The 26,491-nt window shown below is 39.6% G+C and overlaps 3 protein-coding genes, 1 long non-coding RNA gene and 1 other non-coding gene across 6 annotated transcripts in view; 2 read left to right on the top strand and 3 right to left on the bottom strand.

Moving 5' to 3' along the window:
* Window positions 1-5,023: 5,023 nt before the first annotated feature.
* Window positions 5,024-5,096, bottom strand: TRNAA-GGC (transfer RNA alanine (anticodon GGC)). Its single transcript has one exon. It is a non-coding gene; the product is annotated as a tRNA-Ala (tRNA).
* Window positions 5,097-7,845: 2,749 nt separating this feature from the next.
* LOC114366691 (uncharacterized) lies at window positions 7,846-10,093 on the top strand. 2 transcript variants are annotated; one of them, XM_028323635.1, is made up of 3 exons: window positions 7,846-8,066; window positions 8,762-9,192; window positions 9,310-10,093. In XM_028323635.1, the coding sequence occupies exons 1-3, from the start codon at window positions 7,853-7,855 to the stop codon at window positions 9,682-9,684; spliced, it is 1,020 nt and encodes a 339-aa protein (XP_028179436.1). In that variant the 5' UTR covers window positions 7,846-7,852; the 3' UTR covers window positions 9,685-10,093. The 2 variants fall into 2 exon arrangements, with proteins under 2 accessions (XP_028179436.1, XP_028179435.1); XM_028323634.1 differs by having other exon boundaries at window positions 8,762-9,270; window positions 9,388-10,093.
* A 935-nt stretch (window positions 10,094-11,028) lies between these two features.
* On the top strand, window positions 11,029-25,228 carry DNAlig1 (DNA ligase 1; the record flags this gene model as incomplete). The annotated part of the gene is made up of 9 exons (XM_028323625.1): window positions 11,029-11,175; window positions 12,054-12,244; window positions 13,241-13,381; window positions 15,044-15,164; window positions 17,049-17,211; window positions 17,884-18,047; window positions 18,645-18,886; window positions 22,909-23,055; window positions 24,024-25,228. Coding segments are annotated over 9 exons (1,449 nt in total), but the record flags the coding sequence as incomplete, so codon positions are not given.
* LOC114366682 (uncharacterized) lies at window positions 20,039-22,130 on the bottom strand. The gene is made up of 2 exons (XR_003657042.1): window positions 21,526-22,130; window positions 20,039-21,239 (listed from the first exon to the last, which is right to left on the bottom strand). It is a non-coding gene; the product is annotated as an uncharacterized LOC114366682 (long non-coding RNA).
* Window positions 24,525-26,491, bottom strand: part of LOC114366683 (low-density lipoprotein receptor-related protein 1B-like) — a 31,573-nt gene continuing 29,606 nt past the window's right edge. The window contains exon 15 of the mRNA XM_028323626.1: window positions 24,525-26,295. Coding sequence (XP_028179427.1) covers window positions 26,227-26,295 — 69 coding nt within the window. The 3' untranslated portion in view covers window positions 24,525-26,226. The remainder of the gene's footprint in view (window positions 26,296-26,491) is intronic.

The raw sequence follows: 26,491 nt of genomic DNA, 5'->3' as shown, positions 1-26,491 counted from the left end.
CCTAAAAACATGATCAACTAATTTTATTTCAATTTATTTATTTCTAGTTAATTTAAGGTCGTCGGTCTATCGAGATGGAGGGCGTCATACGCTACGTCTGCTTACAGCATTAACAACATAAAATAATAGCCGAAACAACGAAGTGCCTGTACTGTAATCAAGTTAGATCATTAAATATTCCATTAACTACATAATACCGACGGCCTAGTTCGTATACATTTTGTATATAAAAAGTAGGCAATCACGGCCTAGGCGAGCTAGTTGGGAGTCTGAACTAGATTGGGTCGTAACGCTATATGGAATGGTCTTAGTTGTGCAGCGCTTATACTAGAATACTTTGCAGTGTTAGCTGAGAATAGACTGTACATTAAAATGACTGTATTTGTGTCTGCTTGTTACATTACCCCTATATTCTATAACGTGTTAACACTTAGGCCGTGTGAAGACATCTGTTTTTTCACTGGACGACAGACCGTCAAAAAACCGATATCCTTGCTGTCAATTTTCTCACCGGACCTATGTCCGATGCATGTGCACGTTCGTTTCAGCCGAAAGACGTCCACTGCTGGACAAAGGCCTCCCCCAAGGATTTCCACAAAGACCGGTCCTGCGCCGCTCGCATCCAGGCGCCTCCCGCGACCTTCACCAAATCGTCGGTCCACCTAGTGGGAGGCCTGCCTACGCTACGTCTTCCGCCTCGTGCACACGTTCATTATAAACCATACGTCACCGCTAAATCAGGCGAAAAAATCGGACCGTAGTCTGGTGAAAAAAACAGATGTTTACAAGCGGCCTTATTCTAATGCTACGGCCGGTAGTAAGTTAATGATCTGAAGATGATGATGTATTGAAATCAGGCGAAATATGAATGAGATTTTCGGGTCGGTTTTTGTATAAGCCAACGTGAAGTTGTGAATTCGTCAGTTTAAAATATGCCGCTTGATATTGTGACTACGTCAAATTACTCATAAAGACGGAATTTACAACTTTCCGGCAACACACAAACGTCGCTAATGTACAGGCGTATCCTATTCATAAGTTGTAACAAATATGATACTTACGTCTATTAGTAACAATAGTGACGAAACGTGTAAATAACAAAATAAACATCAGCAAACAAATTGCGTAAGTAATTCACAGCAACACGCCATATCACCTCAACATATCCGTAGGCTTATGTTATATTGTGAGATATATCCCCATCTGTCGGTCGCTGCACCTCCTAAGTCCGGCAATTTCCCCTTGATCCGACAAAAATTATCGCCTATAAAGCCAAACCGAGTCCCCTGCGATACCTTAAAAAACCGATATAGTAGTGCCATGCATAGAAAGGTCGTATACTTTTATAGGGGGTGTTCACATTTGGGTCCTTTACTATACATGCTTTTTTTACGTTGGATGTGGTGTTTTTATTGTCCTATCTTGTAGGTCTTCTGTTTGCATACCCTTCTTGTCAGATTATTAGGTTAGGCCGAGAAAATAATAATATCTTGTAACAAAAATGATCAGTAAATAGGCCTAAGATGCGCGCCGTGATAACTTTTATTGTCATCAAAACGTATGGGAAAAATCGATAAAATGGCGTGATAACCTCTTATCGCGGCGCGCATCTTAGGCCTACTGAATAATCTGTATGAAAATTCTCGTACTTGTTTAAACACTTTGCGATACATATGTATTCGATTCACCATCATCGTCATTAGTATTCGATTAAATGGATGAAATTACTATAAGTTGGCTTCTGAGCGTGGTTTTTTTTTAAATGTCATGGAATTGAGTCTAGAAAACCTGAGATTTAGATTAGTCTCATCAAAATTGGTCCAGCCGGTTCAGATAGTAACTAGAATAAACAAATAGACATGGTATAATAAATCTTCTTTGTTTTAAGTACTGGCTATTATAAGTTTATTAAAAAGCAGTTATTTTGAAATATCAAACAGAAATCCTTATTTCAGTACCTACTTTATTTAAACAATTTGTATATCTAGCTACGGAACATCTGTAACTACTGAAACTGAAATTCAATTGCAGAGTCTGAGGTAAGACAAACCTCATGCAAAACCAGAAACAACAAAGAGATGGCGGACAAAGCATAGACTAAAACAAATATTGTCTATTCTCTCAACAATTCCCTGGGGGAACTCTTGCTACATAGTTTATCAATAATTTTGATGCTAAGTACCTAGTAAATGCATTTGAACGGTGGAGTTGATTGGTTTTTGATCAAACATAATATATTTCTAGACACGACCACTACCTTTTGAGTTAGCATAATATGAATTATTTTGAGTATTTATATTAACAAGCTTTTTACCTCTTTTATTTTCTACTCATTGTAATATTTGGCAATGTTGCTTCTTTAAATGAAACATACGGAATCTCAATGATCTAGTAAAAAAAAATGTTATCATTAGGTTAATGTCACTATTAGTACTTTCTCGTTTACTTACTAAAGCAACTAAGGAAATTATTAATGAAAGGAAGCGTTTAATGCAATAGCCGTTGTTAATCAAATGTAACAGTGTGCACCAACTCTAAGAATGCGTTTCGCAGCAACCGTAGATGGCGCGCGAGTCGGCGTCGGTCGTCGACGCGACAAAGTGAGAAAAATATGGTTGTTCAATATTTATAGGATTTTTATTTCCGTCGTTTAGACTCGGATACACGTCTACATGCGAAGGTGGGGGCTTGTGTGCGGATGTAGATTCTAATCTAGAAGTGCAAAGGGCGGTTTTGTGGTATGTTGAGATATACAAAAAGATATGACGTAGGCGTAAAGCTTCGTGAACTCGTGAAATATCTTAGTAGATAACCGGCATGGCTTGAGGTGTCATAAGTTTGAATATTTTATTAACCCTTAGGTATGGGATGCCGTTAAAATATGAAAAATCCATTAGTGAATGCCAGTTTTGTAAATATTCATTTAAGAAAAAAATGTCCGTGGCCAAGCTAGGGAATCGGAATACCTTCTTCTGGAGGTCCTAGGTTTGATTATCAGTCAAAGAAAGTAACATTTTGACTTTTAACTTTCTACTTTGGACTTTGAGAGTTATTGTCTTAAATCTCCACGTTCATAACTGGCGAGAAGTGGCGCAAAACAGACCGGAGTGGCTGAGGCCAAGACTCACTTTGGGTCGCTGTGCTTCTTAGTTTTTTTTTAATATGATCTTTTGATAAGCCTTGCAAAAGGTGCTATTGGATTACTCCAGTTGCAAGACGGTGTGCTATTTTTTAGGATGAGTTGGATTACATTCTATTTGTTGAATTCTTTTAGATGATGTGCTTCTTAGTTATGTCTAAGGAAATGTGATTTGTGCTTCGGAGGGTCCCAATCTAGGCCTACACATGTAGGCCTAGGATGTGCGCCAGGATATTTTTTTATCGAGGCATTTTGTCGATTTTGCACTATAAGTCCGCTTATCATCTAAAATGGACGATAAGATTTTATCAAGTTGCGCACTCAAGCTCGGCTAGACTAAAATATCCCAAACAGAAAGGAGTTTTTACGTTTAAACTTACCTCTGTAACGCTCAGCAAGCCAGCCGCTTCCAGCGCCCTATACCCTCGTCCCATGTCTCCGTATGTTGTTTTTCTTGGTGGTGCATTCATTTGGACGGCTTAGGTGGATAAATAATGCATGCGCCGCGGGGGGTCATCTGTATTCCGCGCAGCACAAGGGCTCGTGTCGACGTGTTTTGAGCCCGCGAGTCAACTTCGACATCTTTGCTAATACCATTGTTTGGTAACTGGAAACAAGTGAAATTAAACTGAAGAAGGTATTTTTTCAAGTGTGTTTTTGTCTTTTGTATATGGCCGTGAACCTGGGAGTCAAACCTGAATCTATTGCATTGAGATTTGAACTTCCTCATCAATAGCACATAGAGACGGTTTATTTTTTGATCATACCGCAACGGAACAACTGCTAATAATCCAAAAATAATAACCTTGAGCAGTGACATCGCTTGCTAGACCGCTTACATATAGCACCCACACACACAAACACACTCACACACATAATCACCAACATAAACCTCAAAAATTCTTTAGTATTAATTATTTAGCTAATAGTTACAAGTAATCAGTAGGTATGTAATATAATTAAGATTTTATGCAGAGCCCATAGTAGTATTAGAGGTGGAGGGTTGGCAACCTGAGATACAGGATCTTTCCTAGTTCAGGTGTCAACCCGCCATAATCGGTAAAATGTTCCTTTTAATCAGTCTTATGTACCTTATTTGTAAGATTATGGTGAGAATAAAGATATTTTATTTTTATTTATTTTATTTTATTTTATTCAGTCTCCACTGCAGAGTGCAGACCGCTCTACATATAATTTCCTTGAGGCAAATAGAGGATTTTGTCTATCTACATACCACTCCTCATGATGGCTACTGTTTAAAGAGAAGTTGTCATAATCAGTAAATATTTAAAAGGAAATAGTAATGAAATTGAATAAGATTCAAATGGCACTCTCTCTCTCCCAGTTCTTTCTTAGGGCTTAACTGATAATTAGAAAAGGCAGTACAGAAAGGCTTACTTGATGCAAGCCATTTTTTCTTTAAAGAAAGTCATATAGGTATAACTTTCAGTAACAAAACTAACACACAAATGGAGCTTTAACCTACTTAATATTTTGCATCAGCACGCAATTTTATTGTTTAGTATGTTCCACAATCACGGCTCGTGTTAATTAATTACGAACTTCATAGAAATTACTGAGTTATAAGTGGAAGCCATGTCATCGTGACAAGATGAAACGCACCTTTATGCGCCACTTTATTAGTGAACATTCTTTGTATTAACATTTTGATAATATTAATTTACACTTTAGACCACACCTATGCTTCAGAATTAAGTTCATAATAGGGTCATTATTTATTTATTTACGAAGCTCTCCCATGACTTTCCACGAAATTAAAGATGTGTATAAAAAAATACTTGACGATTCAAAAGTGATAATTACATCGGTCACATGGCATTGAAAGTAAACTAAAGAATTATAAATAACTTGAAAAAATCAAACTGCCTAAGGTGGGAATTGAACCCACGACCTTTCGCTTGCCGGGCGACTGCTCTTCCAACTGAACTACTTAGACACTGGATGAACTCGTCGAAATTTTCAAGTTTAAAATGGGACTCTTAACGCTAAAAATTAAATAAAGTAGAGAAGTTACTAAAGAGAAAATTAATAATATGTGAAATTTTCGATTCCATCACATTTGTTTTCTAAGATTACGACTAGTTTTAAGTAGCGGACAAATCATTCATCATCACAGTACTCGATCATATAAAAACAGAGACCCTTATCATTATATGCTTTATTCTAATAGAAAAACTAGTCAATATAAAAAGTATGTCAGTTCATAAGTGCGATGGCAAATCCTTCTGATGCTGAGTGTTTTTAGTATTTTCTGAGAAATCGCTGAAGCTACATTTCACATCGTATTCACTCGCGCGAACTTAGCTCAACAAAAATAAACTTGTCCTTTAGTTTCAGCAAAGTGTATCTCAGTGTTACAGTCAAAACTCAGAATCGGTAAAAATCAATTTTGACTATAAAAATCAGTCAAAAGTGGTTTTGACTGATGCCCTTGATCAATACTACTTTTGAGTGCAAAAAACCAGTCAAAAGTGGATTCGCCTGATTTAAAAATTTACCTATCAGTCAAAATTCATGCAAAGCGTTATGATTAGTGAAAATTACAAAAATTGCAAAAATCATTCTAAAGTGGTTTTGACTGTTGCCCTTAGTCAATATCACTTGACTGAGTTTTGCAGTCAAAAGTGGTTTTGACCGACATGAGTTTTGACTGTAACATCAGTATATACTCAGTTTCGATACGCTGTTTCGGGAGCGCCAGTAAAAAAGCTTGCAAATCCTTGAACTCCCTAGTGTTGGCGGAATAGTCGACTGTAGTGTGTGATAGCTTAGTAGAAACTTCCGTTTACGGGGGCTTACTATGCTATNTGCTATTTATTTATTTATTTATTTATTTATTTATTTATTTATTTATTTATTACGGTATACCAACAACATTACATACAAAGTAATTACATGAAAATCTTACATAGAAAGTTTTAATAATTCAAAAACGTGTTTTTATACTTATCGATTGGCTTTTTGATTTGTACACTGCACTATTTAAAACGATGATTGATGTTGGTTGAATAAAGCGTTTACTATTAATTTATTCTCATCACCTTTTACTTATTTCAAACGTTTGATATTATGTGTTTGGGTACATGCTATGTTTGTATTTTAAGGCATTTTAAAGTAGTCCTGAAAATATTATACTAAGCCTAAATACTGAAAATTTTGTTTTTCAAATTCTTGCAGCAAAACGGCCACTTCATAAATAATACCTAAGCTTTATAAATTGGTAAAATATCGTTTATCGTTATCGTTAAACACTCGTATTAACTTACAGTGAAATCAAATTGACATTTATTTACTTAATTAACACATTTTTGAGTTTATTATTAGATTGACTTGTTTTATTTTCTTTTGGGTTTTACGCCAAACCGAAAAGATTTTAACTGTCATACCGATAGCATTAAAATTCTAAACGCGTTATTCTGAATGCGTTTCTCCACGGCTTAATACATATTCCCGTTGAAAAGCACTCAGCACCCGCTTACCATATTTTGTAAAAATATGACGAACGCTTTTAAGGCGAAGGCTTTGAGAATAGCTCCCCTGATCCCTATGGAGTCCACTTTCATACTGCTCGCTATTTACCGCCTACGCCGTGCAAATCGATATCTCGCTCAGATGCATTGCCCCTTGAAGTATTTCGTTTCACAATAAACCTGTATTTTCTATACAAATATTGGGAATTTATTTTCGACTGGTTTTGGCACAGGAATATTTTGAAAGGTTTATCGTGGACTGTAATATTGAAGCAATTCGTCTCGACAAACTAATGTACAATTTGTTTTGATGTTCTGCACATTTATTTTATACTTTATTTCTATTCTAAGAAGTGATGAAATAACATTAATATCTACTGTTATTTTGCTGAGGTCAAGTATGTTTGAGAGGACGTCAACACTATGATACGATTTTTTATAACAAATAAGTAAAAACCAATACTTTTTCATTGTGGAAATTTGACCCAATTATTATTATTTCTTTAAGATTCTATGACTTTTTTAGCTTTGTGAAATACCTACCTATTACTTAAAAATTAACCCTATAAGCCACTTCGGTAAAATGAGTCGTCAGAATCTTTCTATCTTAAAATCACGACAATAGATACGTAACTTATTGTTTCATTTCAAACCAGACAGAAAACAAGAGATTTCAACATTTCCCAACCCAACAGTCTGCGGAATCGCACCCATTCTCAAACCACATGTCTCAGCGTTCGTAATTGAAACAAAAGCGTTCTCGGACGNCGAAGTTTCTTTTTCCCCGGGGGCGAAAGTAGTCTAGTCTAGACGAGTCGCGTAAAAGTTTAGAGTAAATTAGATCGCGTCGGAGAGTGTTACAGAAGCGCCACACTTATCGGCGCATTCCTAGCCCCTAGCCCAGTGGTTCTTAACCTTTAAATCATGAGGGACCATTTTACCAAATTTCTGTCTTGTCAGGGACCACCTCATAATCATAATCGGTCTAAAGTGAACCATTTTGACTGCAAAAATCAGTTTAAAGTGGTTTTGACTAAGGCGTGCAAGTGCACTTCGTGGACCACTTGGAATGCCTCCAGGGACCACCAGTGGTCCGCGGACCGGTTAAGAACCACTGCCCTAGCCCCTAGCTCTGCCCCTAGCCGCTTTGAATACGTGACGCTTTCGGAATTCGTATTGGATGCATTTCTCCGGTTCTGACGGTTTCANTATTTTTGTAACCATGGCAACCAACGACGAGTTTTCCGACTCCGAATCATTCAACGTCCCGACGGCCTCTGCGTCCAAACCGGTCACCCGCAGTATGGCTTCTGTTCCTAAATCGGAAGACAAAATTGATCTAAACATACTACTCAAATTCATAAAACAATTTAATGGTGACAGAGACAAATTAAATCCTTTTATTTATAATTGCCAAAGCGCATTCAATCTAGCAAATGATACACAAAAACCTATACTATTCAAATACATGCTCAGCCAACTCGAAGGTAGAGCCGAAAGTATATGCAGTATCAAAGAATTTGAGACCTTCGACCAATTTGTAGAATTTTTGAAACAACAGTTTGGCGAGAGAAAGCACTACTCGCACCTGTTGTCCGAACTCCAAGATTCACGACAAAGTTTTAGCGAAACAGTAAATCAGTTCGCCTTACGTGTCGAAACCTGCCNATTTTTGTAACCATGGCAACCAACGACGAGTTTTCCGACTCCGAATCATTCAACGTCCCGACAGCCTCTGCGTCCAAACCGGTCACCCGCAGTATGGCTTCTGTTCCTAAATCGGAAGACAAAATTGATCTTAACATACTACTCAAATTCATAAAACAATTTAATGGTGACAGAGACAAATTAAATCCTTTTATTTATAACTAGCTTTCCGCCCGCGGCTTCGCCCGCGTGGAATTTTGTCTGTCACAGAAAAACTTTATCGCGCGCGTCCCTGTTTCAAAAACCGGGATAAAAACTATCCTATGTTCTTTCCCGGGACTCAAACTATCTATATGCCAAATTTCATCAAAATCGGTTGCGAGGTTTAAGCGGGAAAGCGTAACAGACAGACAGACAGACAGACAGAGTTACTTTCGCATTTATAATATTAGTTGGGATTGCCAAAGCGCATTCAATCTAGCAAATGATACACAAAAACCTATACTATTCAAATACATGCTCAGCCAACTCGAAGGTAGAGCCGAAAGTATATGCAGTATCAAAGAATTTGAGACCTTCGACCAATTTGTAGAATTTTTGAAACAACAGTTTGGCGAGAGAAAGCACTACTCGCACCTGTTGTCCGAACTCCAAGATTCACGACAAAGTTTTAGCGAAACAGTAAATCAGTTCGCCTTACGTGTCGAAACCTGCCTAGCCAAACTACTCACAGAAATTAATATTTCAATTCCAACGAAACGAAAAACGGAACTAGCCGGTCGTGTAGCTGCTCTGGAAGACCTAGCGCTACACACCTTCATGGTTGGTCTACAACCCCGGCTTTCACAAGTTGTACGTTGCCACAGTCCGGCCTCCTTGAACGCTGCGGTCAACTTAGCCGTGGCCGAAGAGAAAATTCTAGCAGGTTTCAACAAACGATCACCACAGACGCCCAATAACAACGACAAGCGTCCCCAACAACCTCGCCGCGATTTTCGCCCTGCGGTCAATTTAGCCGTGGCCGAAGAGAAAATTCTAGCAGGTTTCAACAAACGATCACCACAGACGCCCAACAACAATGACAAGCGTCCCCAACAACCTCGCCGCGATTTTCGCCCAAACAATGATTCACAACGACCAAATTCTAATCCATTCACTTGTCGTTATTGCAAAAACGTCGGTCATTCAATTGAACAATGCCGGAAGAGGCAGTATAACAATAACAGAGCTCAGTCAAACAACAACAACAACCAACAAAACCGTCAGTTTCCAACAACGAGTTTCCACCCTCATAACGCGTCGCATCGCATTTTCACCGTTGACCCGGAAGGTCATAACGATGTCCAACCCAATGATTATCAAATCAATCAAGGAATCGATGAAACCGACGGTACTTTAAACTATTAAAGGGCTCTCGGTGGTGTCCCGCGAGTCCACAGCCTCGACTTACCTCTTTCAAAATCCAAAAGACACCTACTAAATCCACTGTATCTGCCAATCCTACTAAATCCACTGTATCCACTGTATCTGGCAATCCTACTAAATCCACTGTATCCACTGTATCTGGCAATCCTACTAAATCCACTGTTTCCACTGTATCTGGCAATCCTACTAAATCCACTGTATCCACTGTATCTGCCAAGCCTACTAAATCCACTGTATCCACTGCATCTGCCAATCCTACTAAATCCACTGTATCCACTGCATCTGCCAATCCTACTAAATCCACTGTATCCACTGCATCTGCCAATCCTACTAAATCCACTGTATCCACTGCATCTGCCAATCCTACTAAATCCACTGTATCCACTGTATCTGTCAAACCTACCAAATCCACTGTATCCACTGCATCCACTGTATCCACTGTATCCACTGTATCCACTGCATCCACTGTATCAACAAAACCTACTAAATTCACTGTATCCACTGTATCTGCTAAGCCTACTAAATCCACTGTATCCACTGCATCCACTGTGTCCACTGCATCCACTGTATCAACGAGACCTACTAAACCCACTGGATCTGCTAAGCCTACTAGATCCACTGTATCCACTGCATTCACTGTATCAACAAAANTGGTCGAGTTGCGCAAATAAAGGCCCAAAAAACCAATAATAATAATTGTTTTATCTTTTTCGCAAATGATTTTTAATATCAAGCTCTACCTACACTGAAGCTCATAAAGTTCTTCCGATTCATTATGGTTGATACTTTTTGTGTCACGTGATCTTTGTTTTATATTTTCTGTATAATTTTGTATCACAACTTACACAATGAAGTTCGAAATGCGCTGAAGTAATCTAAAGTATCCAAAGGTAAATAGTCCACCCGCAAGGTAGACCGACGACATCATAAAGGTAGCAGGAAGGCGCTGGCCGCTACCAACCGGGCAACATGGAAAGCATTGGGGTGGCCTATGTTCAGCAGTGGACGTCCTATGGCTGAGATGATGATGATGAATCTAAAGTAAGAGTATGTTAATATCTTTACGTTTCATTGTATGAACTGCTAGCTTTCCGCCCGTGGCTTCGCCCGCGTGAAATTTTGTCTGTCACAGAAAAACTTTATCGCGCGTCCCTGTTTCAAAAACCGGGATAAAAACTATCCTATGTCCTTTCCCGGGACTCAAACTATCTCTATGCCTTTCATCAAAATTGGTTAAGTGGTTTAGGCGCGAAAGCGAGACAGACAGACAGAGTTACTTTCGCATTTATAATATTAGTATAGATTGTTGAATGACTTTCTATTTGCAGGTCCCTAGAAGGCAAGCTCCGCATTGGTCTAGCGGAGCAGTCAGTGCTTCAAGCACTGGCACTAGCCACGGCCACCACGCCGCCTGCACCCGGCGGCGCGACTGTGTTAGACGCCTCGCGCGGCCTGCCGTCCGACGAGTTCAAGGTTCGCTTCCCGGTGCAAGCCGGAGGTATAATGCTGCTTTGTCGTCAGAGATGTGCGAGGAAATCCCTTTGAGCGGTCCGGGGAAATGCCTGGCAGTTTCATTTAAGTGGTGTGGAGTACCTCTAATCTAAGACTCCGTAATTTAGTGGATTATGGAGCAAAGATGAATGGCATTTGAGTTTCTCGTTCATGTACCTCACACACTTTTCTCACAATACACCTCTCGTAAATATTATCGCTTGTTGTAAAGAGGTAAGTTGCTTCTTGTGCGTGCTATTTTCCTATAATATTATGTTTTATTTGTTTTCGACTGTGACTGTTTGACTAAAAATCTGCGTACGCGGCGTTAGCATTTCGTATAATGATCTCAGGCGTAACACAAACTAGGCTGAGTTACATTAACTTACTAAAACAATATCCAGTTTATATTGTGTGCAGTTTGATAGATTTTTGAGGTTTTTTTCGGGACTATCCCCACCTCTCGTTCCCACCACTGCAACTCCTGTGTAGCCGGGATCTACAGCTTGACCGCCACAAAAACCCAACCAATGAAGGTCAAGTTTGTCCCGGGAGAAAGTTAAACTGTTATTGGACCCGCAACGAAATTAATCAGAAGAACATAGGAGGAGTTCGAAATTAAGATTCGACTTCCCTCCATTGCAAAGCGGACAGGTGACAAACAAAGGTTTAAAACCTTTAAGAAAAGATTATGCACCACGGACAATAAATATCAATTAAGGGGGCCTATCTTATGAGCAATTTGCAACTACCTGCCTTACTTACAAACTTACTTAGTTATTTTTGAGGTTTGTTAAAGTTACTGCAATATGGTACAACTCGGCCTAAAACAGCTCATATGAATGACGTCACATTCCCAGGCACGTGTAGACGCGCACGCTTTAACAATCAAGAGCACATACTGCGCGTGCCCGAACTACGACGCGCTCATCCCGGCGCTACTGCAGTATGGAGTAGCAGCCCTGCCCGAGCACTGCAAGCTGACGCCCGGCGTGCCGCTCAAACCCATGCTGGCGCATCCGACGCGCGGCGTGCACGAGATATTCAACAGGTCAGTGGGGAGGGGACTAATCCCTAATTTTTAAGTAACCCCTATGAAAACAAAAATCCTGTTATATGTTACCATCGCTTAAAAATTAGGGATTGATAGTGAAAATGGGCATAGGTGGCACAAAATATTCAACATGACAAAGATCACTGGACACCGGCTTCGTTTTCCACAGATTTTATAGATCTACACTGAAGTGTCCCACCAAACACATTGACAGAAGGGTGCCACCATCGTTCAACTATAAAGTTTCCAACGTGGCAAAAATCGGAACCAGCAATCCGGTTGACAATGGCGCCCCTGTCAGTGTCCCGGGTGAGACAGTTCGGTGTAGTTTATCTATAACTTTTATTTTATAGTGCAAAACATATTTTATAAACATATTTTACAAAACAAATTAATATATTTTGTATACCCATTCTTATAAGATACACCATACAAGAATGCATGGTAAATTCAGTGAATTGCTCCTGAATCGAATGTACCTACTACTGCTATTTCTATTTATTTATATTAACCGGCAGACAGTGGTGACTCAATTTGTTGCGGCGCTTCTTCTCAGCACTTGCCAAATGTTGGTCTCGAAGCGCTGGTAAGGTAAAAAGATTATGAGACATGTAGAGGCTCCTTAAGAGCAAAATGACGATTTGTAAGAACTATTTATAGTCTAAACAAATAAAGAAATTTTGAATTTGACATTATTTTATTTATTTATTTACACTTTTGCACATACAATTGTACAGTGGCGGACTTAATGCCAGTAACTTTTGATAACGTCAAAAGTTCACTTACAAAAAAATATTTTTGATGGCATTAAAATAACTGTAGTACTTCACTACAGACAGGTAAATTGTCTTTGCTTGTTTTAAACTTTCATGGTAAGTAAGTAAGTTTCAAACTCCATGATTGCAACAGTGCCGAATATCGTAAACTCTAAATTAAGGTACATGGTAGCTATCCCGTCAATAATAAATTTTATTTATGTCTTTGCTTGATCAGATTCGAGAACGAGCAATTCACGTGCGAATGGAAGTACGACGGCGAGCGCGCACAAATACACGTGCCCGCGAATGAAGACGGCACCGCGCCCGACTTGGCGCGAGCCGCCATCTTCAGCCGCAACCAGGAGGACAACACCAGGTCAGTTGGATAAGTATTCTTATATTTGTAATAAATAATAATAATAATAAATATCCTTGGACATTTTACACTGCGCTTCTAGTCCCAAACTAAGCAAAGCTTGTACTATGGGTACTAGACAACGGATATAAACATACTTAAATACTTTTTAGGGTTCCGTACCTCAAAAGGAAAAAACGGAACCCTTATAGGATCACTTTGTTGTCCGTCTGTCCGTCCGTCTGTCAAGACCCTTTTTCTCAGGAACGCGTGGAGGTATGAAGCTGAAATTTATATCAATTACTCAGGTCTACTGTCCCTTGAAGCTGTGAAAAAATCAAACTTCTAAGCCAACGCAATCAAAAGATACAGCCGTTTATGCCGCAAATTTTCGACACTTGCAAGGGAATCAAAACCTACAGGGTGCTTCCCGTGAACTCAGAATCTTGAAATTTGGTACGAAGCAACGTCTTATAGCATAGATAAAGGAAAAATTACGAAAACCATAAATTTTTAGTTACATCACATAATATATATTTTTTTAATAATTTTAAACTTACTACCCATTTCCTCATAAACGCGTAGAGGTATTAAATTGAAATTCATACCAAATACTCAGGTCTATAATACCTTTAAGCTGTAACAAAATCAAACTTCTATGTCAACGCAATCAAAAGAAACAGCAATTTAAGCTGCATATTTTGAAACTCGCAAGTACTCGCAAGGGAATCAAAACCTAAAGGGTACTTCCAGTCGACCTAGAATCTTGAAATTTGGCATGAAGCAACGTTTCATAGCACACATAAAGGAAAAATTCCGAAAACCTTAAATGTTTAGTTACATTACAAAATATATATTTTTTAATAAATATAAACTTATGAATTTCATTTTGCAATAAAAATACCATAGTTATGACTCGATTGTCGTAATGAACGAACTTTGTAAACCTTGCAGGTTTGTACGGAACCCTCGGTGCGCGAGTCCGACTCGCACTTGGCCGGTTTTTTTTTTTTTTGTAAATACATACATATTATACATAGAAAACACCCAGTCCAATACAAACAAATATATTCATGCACACAAATGTTTGTACTGTGCGGGAATCGAACCCGCAACCTCCGGAATAGTAGTCCGTTTCGAACCACTACACCAAACGGCCGACTAAGGTGGGGAGGTCTTCTTCCAGACCACATATTGGCTGGTGCTGAGGCATGAGTCATTAAGACAATGAGGGCCTATCGTTTAGCGCTCATTAGTTGGCGCTACTGTAGAATAGGGTCATGTTAATCGTCAGTGGTACCAACTGTTAAGTATAAAAACAATAGTCCTCATTACAATTGCAATAGCCTTTATTTGCTATCGGGCTCCTTGGACATGTTTCCGGGGCCTCGCTCGCTCGATCGACGAAGCCTCTACTAACGTCAGGTGACTGGCTCTGACTTCTAATTAAACTTCAGAGCCACCTGCCGGCCCTCGACCGAGTTGATGAAGTAGTAAGAACGGCGGAGTTGTGATTGGAATTGCAATTACAAGATTCATAATTTCAACTAACCCTATCCACGTACAACCCACCGGAAAGTCAACTATGGCCGTATATGAAGAACCACAGCTAACCCTTCTTCGTCATAAATTATATTTGGGTTTGTGTTGTTGGTTGTCCTAATTATTGACGTTTCCCTGCAGTAAATACCCGGACATCCTGCGGCGGCTGCCGGGCTTATTACGTGAGAATGTGACCAGCTGCGTGCTGGACTGCGAGGCCGTCGCCTACGACGTCGCCGCCAAGAAGATCCTGCCTTTCCAGGTGGGTGCGATTAACTGTAATCCTTTAACATGCTTAGGTAGTACAAACTCTTTATGGATCTGTCGAACAGTGATACCAGAATGATACAAAATAGTTTACGAAACCTATCTCACTTATGGTCTGGACCCACATTGTAGATCCTTTCTAGGGCATTTTCAACCGACTTCAAAAAAGGAGGAGGTTCTCAATTCGACCCGTATGTTTTTTTTTTTTTTTCTATGTTTGTTACGCGATAACTCCGCCAATTATGAACCGATTTGAACAAATCTTTTTTCGGCGTATAGGTAAAACCTCAAGGGTGGTCCCATTTATTTATTTATTTATTTTATGGAAAACAAACAGCATATATGCATTATTAATAGATGAGGCGGTTAAGATCAAAAATGCCTTACATAGTTTTCACAAATAGCATATCAAGATACAATCCAAAACAAAACCATTTAGCATGCAGTATAACTACAATATATGAAAAAAGTTAAAACAATACAGAAAATACCTACTAATAATTAATTTAAATTTAATAATAGAAAAAACAACCCCCAAGGGTGGAAAATTGGGGATGAACTTTTTTATACGCAATATCTCCGCCGATTATAAATCAATTTGACTGATTATTTTTTTGTTGAATAGGTATTATCAAAAGGGTGGTTTCATGCGAATTTGAAGAAAATATTTCACCCCCAAGGGTGGAAAATTGGGGATGAACTTTTTTATACGCAATATTTTTAATTTTTTTTTTGTGTTCACGCATTTGAAGTCGGTTTTATTTTTTTTAAAAGTTAATTATTATACACATCCAAAAGATAACTTGTCATCCAGGGTTACGTAGAATTAGCAAACGACGTGTCATCGAGACACTACTTGATCTATAGTACATTGTCACTATCCGTAGTTAGGGCCTCGTCATCTTAAGTATTTCATAGGCCTCTGCCTTGAATTTCCCGCCCTGCTGCCGCTATTTTCGCCGGCCAGCCTATTTGATTTTTCACATAAAATCCTGCCGCTCCCGTGCCGCCGCCGCTGCATGAAAACGGCTGCGATGTTGTTCCTTTAGTCGCGCTGTACAGCGAGTGTTCATCAATTGAGAATGTTACTAGGTATGCAAAATCACTTGAAACCTATGTTACAGTTAGGCTTTTACATTTACAAATACATTAGTTTTTATTTCATTCAAAAATACCCAGTAGTTATGATTTTATAGGCATTCAAAGTTCGCTTAAATATTGAGTCCCGCCGACGGTCACGTGACCCCGCGTGACGTACATTCACAGTGTCCGCTCACTAGAAAACGGATATAAACATACTTAAATACATTTTTTTTTGTAAATACATACTTATTATACATATTAACAACCAGACCCATCATAGAAATTATTAAAATTGAACCAAACCCAAACTTGATGCGATTGTGTCGTTTTATTGCGAATTACCTTCCAGCTCCATCATTAGACCCTGATTACTATATAGAATTAAAGTACTCATCAATACAAAACGAACGAGCCCAAACTCGATGGATTTAAGTCGTTTTATTATAGAGTTCCTATGGCCACCTTCCAGCTCCATCATCAGATCAGCTCCATGTCATCATAATATTGCATGGTCATCCAAATCACATATGTTTGCGTAATTTCAGCTTAATCGGTTGCCTGGAAGTGGGTTGATTAATTCAGCTTGCAAGATTCCACCCATACAAATATGAGCCAGTCGCTGTAATATGACGTCACGCGCATAAAATGGCGGGCCAGTCGCCGCCCGCACTTTTAAAATTCAATATCTTGGAAACTAATTGACGTATCGAAATAATTCTTTCACGTGTATTTTTTATTTTTAACAGAGAATACAGAAAGCTAAAAAACAAAATTAGTGAACATTCTTCATTGTCAGGTGCTGTCGACGCGCAAACGCAAGGACGCGCGCGAGGAGGACATCCAGGTGCAGGTGTGCGTGTTCGCCTTCGACCTGCTGCTGCTCAACGGCCGCTCGCTCGTGGCCGCGCCGCTCGCCGAGCGCAGGAGCTTGCTGCGCGAACATTGCCGCGAGGTCGAAGGTATAGCTACGTTATGTTCTGCCGTCCTGTCGCGTCGGACAGAAACAGGAGGGCTTAGTGTGAGTTGACATCAAACGCCGTCACTAGCGAGCGCGTTAAAAAAAAAATGAAGATTTTAGTTCTTGAAAGTTTCCGCTAGGGGCGCTGTACAATCCGTCATACATTTAATGTCACTTTTTTACGCAATCGACATCAAATGCGTTTGACGTACTCACACTACGCCCGAAGAAATGACCCTATACGATTGCATCGTATAGTACCGTGTGTCCTGCCACCCACTGCTAGACAAAAGTCCTAAATAAGTCCACAAACGATCAATCCCGCTGCGCAAGCGCATTCCACAACCCTCATCAGTCATCAGATCACTAATCTACCGAGTAGGAGGCCCGCCTACACATTTTTTAGTCAAAAATTCCACAATGTCTCAAGACTAGTCTTTGACCAGTGTGTGTTGTCTGATGACGCATAGAATGGGCACGCAGGACCCTTACTTTAGTCTTCATAAAGAAGACTCAAGGTTACCTAAAAGTTGATGGAAAATACTATGCTCATTTTCCCTACGTAATCTATTCAGAGGTATACGTCATCCGATTTTCGTTTGTTTTCTAGACCCCTATTTTAATTTAACACTTACGTTAGTAGCAGTAAATAAACACGTATTCTCCCGTGCAGGCGAGTGGCACTTCGCGACGTCCAAAGACTGCAGCACCATGGAGGAAGTACAGCAGTTCCTGGACGAAGCTGTAGCCAACTCCTGCGAGGGACTCATGGTCAAGACGCTGACGGGTGACCACGCGCGGTATGACATCGCGCGACGCTCGCACAACTGGCTCAAGGTAATCACAGGTCTAGGGACGCAATACCAGCTCAATATAAAAGCTAAATTCAATTCACAACGGACATATATCATTAGAATGATAAAGTAACAATTACGATAGTAAATGGCGGACAAAAACCTTTATCGAGTGGTTGAAGACTTCTACATCGAGATGCAACTCGGCACAGCGCCATCTGTTGAGTCTTGTGTAACTTACTGTACATTAACTTGTAGACTTCTTACAAATTATTAGAACTAAAAAACATTGTTCGTTTTCATCATGTATCAACTGTTTATGCACAAGTATTTTTCACACAAATAAGTTATTAGTAATATTCTTTGTATATATAAATACACCTAAAGTCCGGTCGCCGAACAGATAGGATTTCGTCCAATGACTCCAAGCTACCCATGATGAAACCCTTACTAAATTCTATGTGTTCGGGGACCGGACTTTAGCAGTCAAACGAGAAATAGTATCTAATTTACCATTCCTAATCAAAGTACTATCCCATAGTATCTAACCAGTGTCATATAAATCAAGAAAAGGTCAACTTCATTTACCGTTTTCGACTGCGATAAATAACAAAACCGTCCATGTCATATCTCCTTTCAGCTGAAGAAAGACTACTTAGAAGGCGTGGGCGACACTCTAGACGTGGTCGTGATCGGCGGCTACCGCGGGCGCGGCAAACGAGCCGGCGCCTTCGGCGGCTTCCTGCTGGCCTGCTACGAGCCCGAGCAGGAGGTCTACCAGGCGCTATGCAAGATCGGCACCGGCTTCAGCGACGAGGATCTCCAGACTCTTAGTAAAGAGCTCGAGCAACATGTCATTGAGGCACCCAGGAACTATTACAGGTATGCAATGACAATGAAAACAAATTTTACCCCCGCTTTAGAATAACATGTCTATTGGTGCCGAGAGCTTCTTTATAAGGTCTATTTTGAGAAGCCACGTCCACCCACAAGGTGAACCGACGACCACATAAAAGTAACGGGAAGCTGGATTTCCTGGCGCTCTGCAAGATCGGCACCGGCTTCAGCGACGAGGATCTCCAGACTCTTAGCAAGGAGCTCGAGCAACATGTCATTGAGGCGCCCAGGAACTATTACAGGTTTTTTTTTTTATGTGATAGGAGGCAAACGAGCAGACGGATCACCTGATGGTAAGTGATTACCGTCGCCCATAGACACCCGCAGACCCAGGGGCGTTACAGGTGCGTTGCCGGCCTTTAAGATAAAGATACGCTCTCCTCTTGAAAGCTTGCAGGTCGTATCCGTCCGGAAACACCGCAGACGACAGTCCATTCCACAGTTTGGTTGTACGGGGCAGGAAGCTAGAATAACATGTCTATTGGTGCCGAGAGCTTCTTTATCCCAACTAATATTATAAATGCGAAAGTAACTCTGTCTGTCTGTCTGTCTGTCTGTCTGTCTGTTACGCTTTCCCGCTTAAACCTCGCAACCGATTTTGATGAAATTTGGCATAGAGATAGTTTGAGTCCCGGGAAAGAACATAGGATAGTTTTTATCCCGGTTTTTGAAACAGGGACGCGCGCGATAAAGTTTTTCTGTGACAGACAAAATTCCACGCGGGCGAAGCCGCGGGCGGAAAGCTAGTAAGGTCTATATTGAGAAGCCACGGCCACAAGGTGAACCGACGACCACATAAAGGTAACGGGAAGCTGGATTTCCTGGCGTTCTGCAAGATCGGCACCGGCTTCAGCGACGAGGACCTGCAGACGCTCAGTAAAGAGCTCGAGCAACATGTCATTGAGGCGCCCAGGAACTATTACAGCAGGGCTAAGATGCGCGCCGTGATAAACTGCTATCGCGGCGTTATATCGATTTTGACGTCACTATATCGTTTTATCTACCGGCGCTAACATGGCACCCCGAAAATTATCATGTCATCTGTCAAAATGTGATAGTGATAGATTTGTTTTTTTTTTTGTGATAAACCTGGCAAGCCCTAACATGAAGCGCTAACTATATCATATTTTGACATCACGATAGGATAGGATGTGGTGTTTTTATCGTCCTCGATCCTTGCCCACGATAGCAAGACGATAGGAGATTAACTTTTTTGCAAGCTACTTTAACTCTATTTATTTATCATTTATAATGGTAAATGACATTTTACGACTAATTTGAGGCTAGTAAAATTCAAAGAAAGGAATCTAGCACCTTTGTGATACTTTTACTTCTAGGTGGAGATTGAGTTCTAGTTCAAGAGTTTATCAGTGTGAGGCGAATCTTGCGACAGTTTATAATCGCTAGCTGCAAAATCTTAGTGCTCCCACAGTCCCACCCACATATTAATTATTACATTACCTACCTTGTAAAATAACCATTACTTACCTACTTAGGTAGGCAGTCAACAGTACATCAGACAATACATATTAAGTTGCAAATGTCGTGAGATACCCCACAGTGTTTAGCTTGATTTAAGTACCTACTGTCATCTGTACATAATCTTGTAAAATTATTGAAAATGGGGCGGAATGTGGTGACCGAGCTTCTTGTGTCTACATCAAACAGTGGCAAGGTCATTGTCAGAAATTAGCATTGGGTGGGATGTGTAATCAAACTTGCTATAATAACAATGAGAATAAATGAATTTTACTAATTTTATAACTTGATGGTGATACCATACATACATTCCACATTACTATCAATCTAATTCCTCCATGTGGTCTTTTTTAAGGGCTTTAATGTGACAGGATGATAATCTTGTACAATTTATTCCATTATAATAAATTCATCATCATCTCAGCCATAGGACGTCCACTGCTGAACTTAGGCCTCCCCCAATGCTTTCCATGTTGCCCGATGGGGCAGCAAGGTTCTGGGGTGGAGGCCGGGTACCGGAATACGCAGCGTGGGACGTCCACCCACAAGGTGGACCGACGACATCATAATGGTAGCAGAAAGGCGCTGGACGCAGGCAATAAATTCATTATTGCAGTGTAATTTCAAAATAATTCAACCATTATTTACAAAATCTTTATTTGGAAAACTTTTGTTTTACAATAGCTATTTATAATTTCAAATACAAACAGAATTCCATGAATTGGTTAGCCTAGCCAGTACCCTTGAAGTTTTTCTTGCTGATTGTTATTGTAAATTTTCATGATAGTGAGCAAGACTTGATTATGTCTGCTTTAGAATGAAATAATCACTCATAATCCCACACTTCTTCATCCACTGTCTGAAAAAAGAAAGAATATTATTTAAACACAATTATAAATATTACAATTACATAAACAGTTCATAAATAGAAACATTTACTTAATCCTATTTGTATTTTAAGTTTACATACAAAATATTGATCACAGTATTATTACACGGTGAAAGAACTATGTGAAATAAATATAGGAAAGAAGGTGAAAGCTTATTTGTAGGAATAAAGATATTTTTCCTTTTCTCCGGTGCTGTTACTTATGAAAATCAAGATCTGCGGAGTATAGCTAATATTTTAGACTTTAGGTACTTACTTTGCTACTTATGAGTGTAACTTTATTTCTCAAATCTCAATAAACTTTCTGACTGCTTCATGTAAGTTGAATAATTACTGTAAACCTCGCATTATGGGGTAGGTAGTGGAGTTCGGTTATTCTGTTAATTTTGAAGACTTCATTCTTTAATACTATCGGTATGATTAGGAATTCTTCATTGTTTTTCTTTAACTTGGTTATCTCTTCGTTTGATATTTTCCGTACTTTAGAAATATTAAAAATAAGACTGGAAACATAAAAATACAATTTTAAAAACACAAACAAATACAATCAAGCAGTCATGTAATGTCAACAAAATTGACATAACTTTTTTTTAATGACGTTCTCACTGCTTTAAGATATGTGTTTTTAGCCGAATTAGTAGCAGAAATGAACGAGATTGAACGAATGAGCTAAAATATTTCAAGGTTGGCCAACATAATAACGCAATTTTTTCTTAATATGGCAACAATTCGGTTATCACGCGATAGCGGTCGATAGACTTTTCTATCGATGGTCCCATGTTAGGGAAAATGATAAAATTATCTACGTGATCGAAAATTGTCTTATCATATCATGTCATTGTCGATGCGCGCATCTTAGGCCTACAGGTATGCAACGACAATGAAACGTTAACCCCTTTACTAATAAAAAGTTACACACTTGTTGAACAGTTTTAAAATGACATTCTCATACTAAACATCACTTTAAAACTCTGTTCAGCAAGTGAATATTTTTATTAGTAAAGGGGTTAGTCTTCATAACTAACTTTTATTTATAAACGTCTCAAACAGCCTGCCTTGCTATCGCATAGGCTGGTTTCTTTCTAACGTGTAGGTCAATTTCGTCATAACGTTAGGGTTTTTCGTTAAAATTTACAATTTTACTAGCAATCCGAAGCCATTATTACTTCTTTTACAGAAGAGCGCTGTCTGATGAACTTTTTTTAACGTATCTAAACTGCGGAGTGATCGTTTTTCCGTAGGTAAATGCTTTTCACATGATCGTCCCCATCGGTCAGTGGGTTTTGTGGGACTCCTCGCCAGAAGGGCGGGGTCTACCAACTAAAACCTAACGATGTCCTCCGCGTCCAAAAAAATGGAAGTGCAAATTATTGTTTTAAAACTAGATATTGATCTGGGGCTGAAGTGATATAGACCCAATACATTGAACTGTCCCACGCGTGACAGGGGGCGCCACCGTCAATACCGGATCGCTGGTTCCGATTTTTGCCATGTTGGAAACTATGTATACAGTTGAACGATGGTGGCGCCCCTCTGTAATTGAGTTTGGTGAGACAGTTCAGTGTAGGTCATCTACACGTCTATCCCTTGTCTAAGGCCAAGATGTAGAAGTGAAGTAAAGTTGAATATTAATTTCCAGCTACGACCGCAGCCACGAGCCGGACGCGTGGTTCGCGGCGGCGCTGGTGTGGGAGGTGCGCTGCGCCGACCTGTCGCTGTCGCCCGCGCACCGCGCCGCCATCGGGCTCGTCGACCACGACAAGGGCATCTCGCTGCGCTTCCCCAGGTATGTCTGCACTATAACGAGCTTTATTTTAGCTCAGTGGTTCTTAACTGGTGGTCCCTGGAGGCATTCAAAGTGGTCCACGAAGACATCGTAATAAACAAGTGACGTGACGTGATGAGTCGAGTCAACACAACGCAAACGGCGCACAGTGGGCGAGAAATCGACCTCCCCTTTCATAGGATTAAAAAAAAAAGTGGTCCCTGACAAGACGGAAATTTCGTAAAATGGTCTCTCGTGACTTAAAGGTTAAGAACCACTGTTTTAGCTATTAGTTGGACCAATGGGTTTTAAGTTCTGGACCTTAACTACCATAAGAGAGATCGTACTTTGCGGTGCTGCTCCGTAGTTTTACATAAAATCTGACGTATGAACGCAGATCTCTCTTACTCGTGAAGATATCTCTCTCACTCAAAACAGTGGATTTGACCATTATTGTCTTGTCTTGAAAGGACAATAAGATGAGTCCTGAATCTCACTTGATGACAAACCTAATGATGGAAGCAAACTGCCCATAATCTTCATACACAGAAAAGCTGGATATCTTACAATGCTGTTAACATTGCCGTTACGGCAATTGATAGATAGCCCGGTGTCAAAAATCAAAATCAAAAATCCTGAGTTTCGATCTTGAGCTTCGCGTCTGATCTCGGTCCAGGTCTTGCCGATTTTCGTCTTTGTTACAACTGAAATAAGGTTATAAACGTGACCAATGAGGGTTTTCGCGTATGAAAAATCCGCCAGATGGCAATACGTAGACGCGAGGTCCAAATGCTGCATGATTTGTTATTTTTGACATGACATTGACAGATCAAAATCCACCAATCACGCAGCAGTCAGACCCCACATCTACGTCCCACCATCTAGCGGATCTTTCATACGCGAAAACCCTCATTCGAGTAGAAATCCCAAAGTTTCGACTGTCGCAACACACACAGCGTACACGCCTTATAACCTGCTACCTGCCTTAGGTTCGTGCGCGTGCGCACAGACAAGACTCCGGAGCAGGCGACGTCGGCGCAGCAGGTCGCCGCCATGTACCTGGCGCAAGACCAGATCAAGAACCAGGCCGCCAAGCCCGCCAACCTCGACGACTTCTACTGAGAGAAGGCAGGCAGTATGATGAGAACACGGTTATGTATTTATTCTATTTTTTTTTCTCTGGCTAAGCCAACATAAATAATATATTTTTTATATTTTGTCACTGGGGATGTGAGACGCGATATGTACGTATGTATTGTTCAAATTGAGGTGGCACACAACAGAAAATGTCGCGCCTGCATCGAGCAGCAGAAATAGTAAATCTTGCTGCTGCAATGGATTTTATTTTTATAACTGTACTTACATCAAGTTTTTGTCAAATGATAAGCTGTATTATAATTAAGTGGTCTCGAATAACGTACGCGTATGTTATATTGATACGTGTAAACTGATTCCGATTCTATGATACTATTTATAATAATAAATGTTAGTAATGTTCACAATGTTTTATTGATATTCTTAAGACTACTTACATTTAGATCATGAGTCGTTTGTGAAGCGTTTCGCAGGAAATGAATAAGGAATATTTTGCATTCACAATATAATATTATAATTAAAGGGTTACGATTATTTTGATCTATTACGTTATACACTTGATATGGTCCATAATAAGACTACGTTATTAGGTGTTTATAAACATTCATATTTTTATATCAGTAGAAGGTAAACTTTACTACTAAGTCTAAATTGTAAACCTACAGTAAGCTCTCCTTGTGACGATTTAGAAAATAAAATATTCAAAATTAAAGCTTTTGAAGAAGAATAGCTAACTTATCCCAATAAATTATAATATTAATCACATGTCAAGATTTTAAAAATACCGGAAAATATAAGTTATTTATGTGTACGGGACGAAATAGAAACACAACCCCGTTTGTTCTCCCCGCGTATAAAGAAAGCTGTCATGTAATCATGCCTACATTTTTTCCTCAATGGTGTACACAAAAACCATGCTCTGAATAATTTCAGGTGACCACTTTGATACCGAAGTACGGTTTAGAAAATAGGACTCATTATTGTAGAATACAATAACACACTCAGTTTGCTGTAGGCCGTATATCGCTGTAAAATTAATTGTACTTACTTAAATTATTGTACTTATACAATTAAAAATATTAATGCTCGACGCCACTTTTTGTAATACTCTTAAAACAACCTTACGACATTTTAAAATTAAGAGATTCTTTGATATGGCACAATTTTTGACACAAATACCTTTGAGAGTTGCAACTGAGTATTAGTTCATTGCCAAAATTAATTTCAGAGACATCACTAAAATATTCCAATTTACGGTTAGTAAACACTTAAGTATCTTTTATTTGGTGTTTTGAGCAATATATAATAAGTAAAGTCATAATTTTTTTCATGACAAGGCTTTTAGAAAGCACTTTTGCGTGTCCCGATATTACTTGAACCCTACCACTGCTTCGGGACAATATGCGGGCCAGTGCTGAGAAGAAGCAGCGCAAGAAACTCAGTCACTTTTATCAGCCTCTTTTTTCAATGGCGCAATAACTTCCATCGACGCCCGCCTTAGCAAATACATTCCATAATGTGAAAAACAATCACAATAAAATAGGACTTACAAACCTAAACAGGAGCAATATCACGGTTATTTATAAGTAGATTTATATAAATCACTAACCAGTAATAAATAGTGATAGCTAACTCCGCCTTGCATAAAACTATGAAAATTGTCAAACTACAAGTGGTCTGATTATTAAGTAGGTATCAGCATAGGAATACATAATATGTAGTAAGATATTCAAAAATCATTCGATCACTTAAAATAATAGGCGCCGCGCAAGATACGAACACACTCCTACACTTATCATAATAATATCAAACTACCCTCACATTTGGTCTCGAAGATATGATAGATTCGAATAGTTATAAGAAATTCAATTTACAGTACAAGAATAACGTGTAAAAATAATATCTATATTAAGAAGGCAAGAGGTGGCCGCTTTGGATATGTAAGGAAATAAGATGCAGCGCCACCGGGTCGAGAGCCGAGCTACAGTCGGTGAGTGGATTATGTTGTAATATTATATGGGCTCATTCTTGAATGAAATGTCACCCAAATGATTGGGCCTTGCACCTAGAAGAAAGGTGTTGGTAATAAAGCGGCGGTTACAGCAGCGCGGCGCGCTCGGGCGGCGGCGACGCATCGCGTGCCTCCGCTAGTAGATTCGCGTGCTCCTGGAAACGGGACAAGCATTTTAGTTTAAACTTAAAACTTCATATATTCAATCGGAGGAGCAAAACCAAACCATTTCCTACAAAACACTAAAGCGTTGCCCTTGTTACCCTTCCAGATACCATACATTACGATTTTTGCATTAAGTTTCATCATAGTCGTTATTAGGCAATCGAGAGGTAGCCCTGTTCAAATGCC

This window comes from Ostrinia furnacalis, unplaced genomic scaffold, assembly GCF_004193835.3.
Source record: "Ostrinia furnacalis isolate ACB-3 unplaced genomic scaffold, ASM419383v2 OfSCF0661, whole genome shotgun sequence".
NCBI classification, from domain to species: Eukaryota; Metazoa; Arthropoda; class Insecta; order Lepidoptera; family Crambidae; genus Ostrinia; species Ostrinia furnacalis.
Note: the sequence above shows the minus strand (reverse complement) of the source record. Positions and strands in the feature narration are given on the sequence as shown.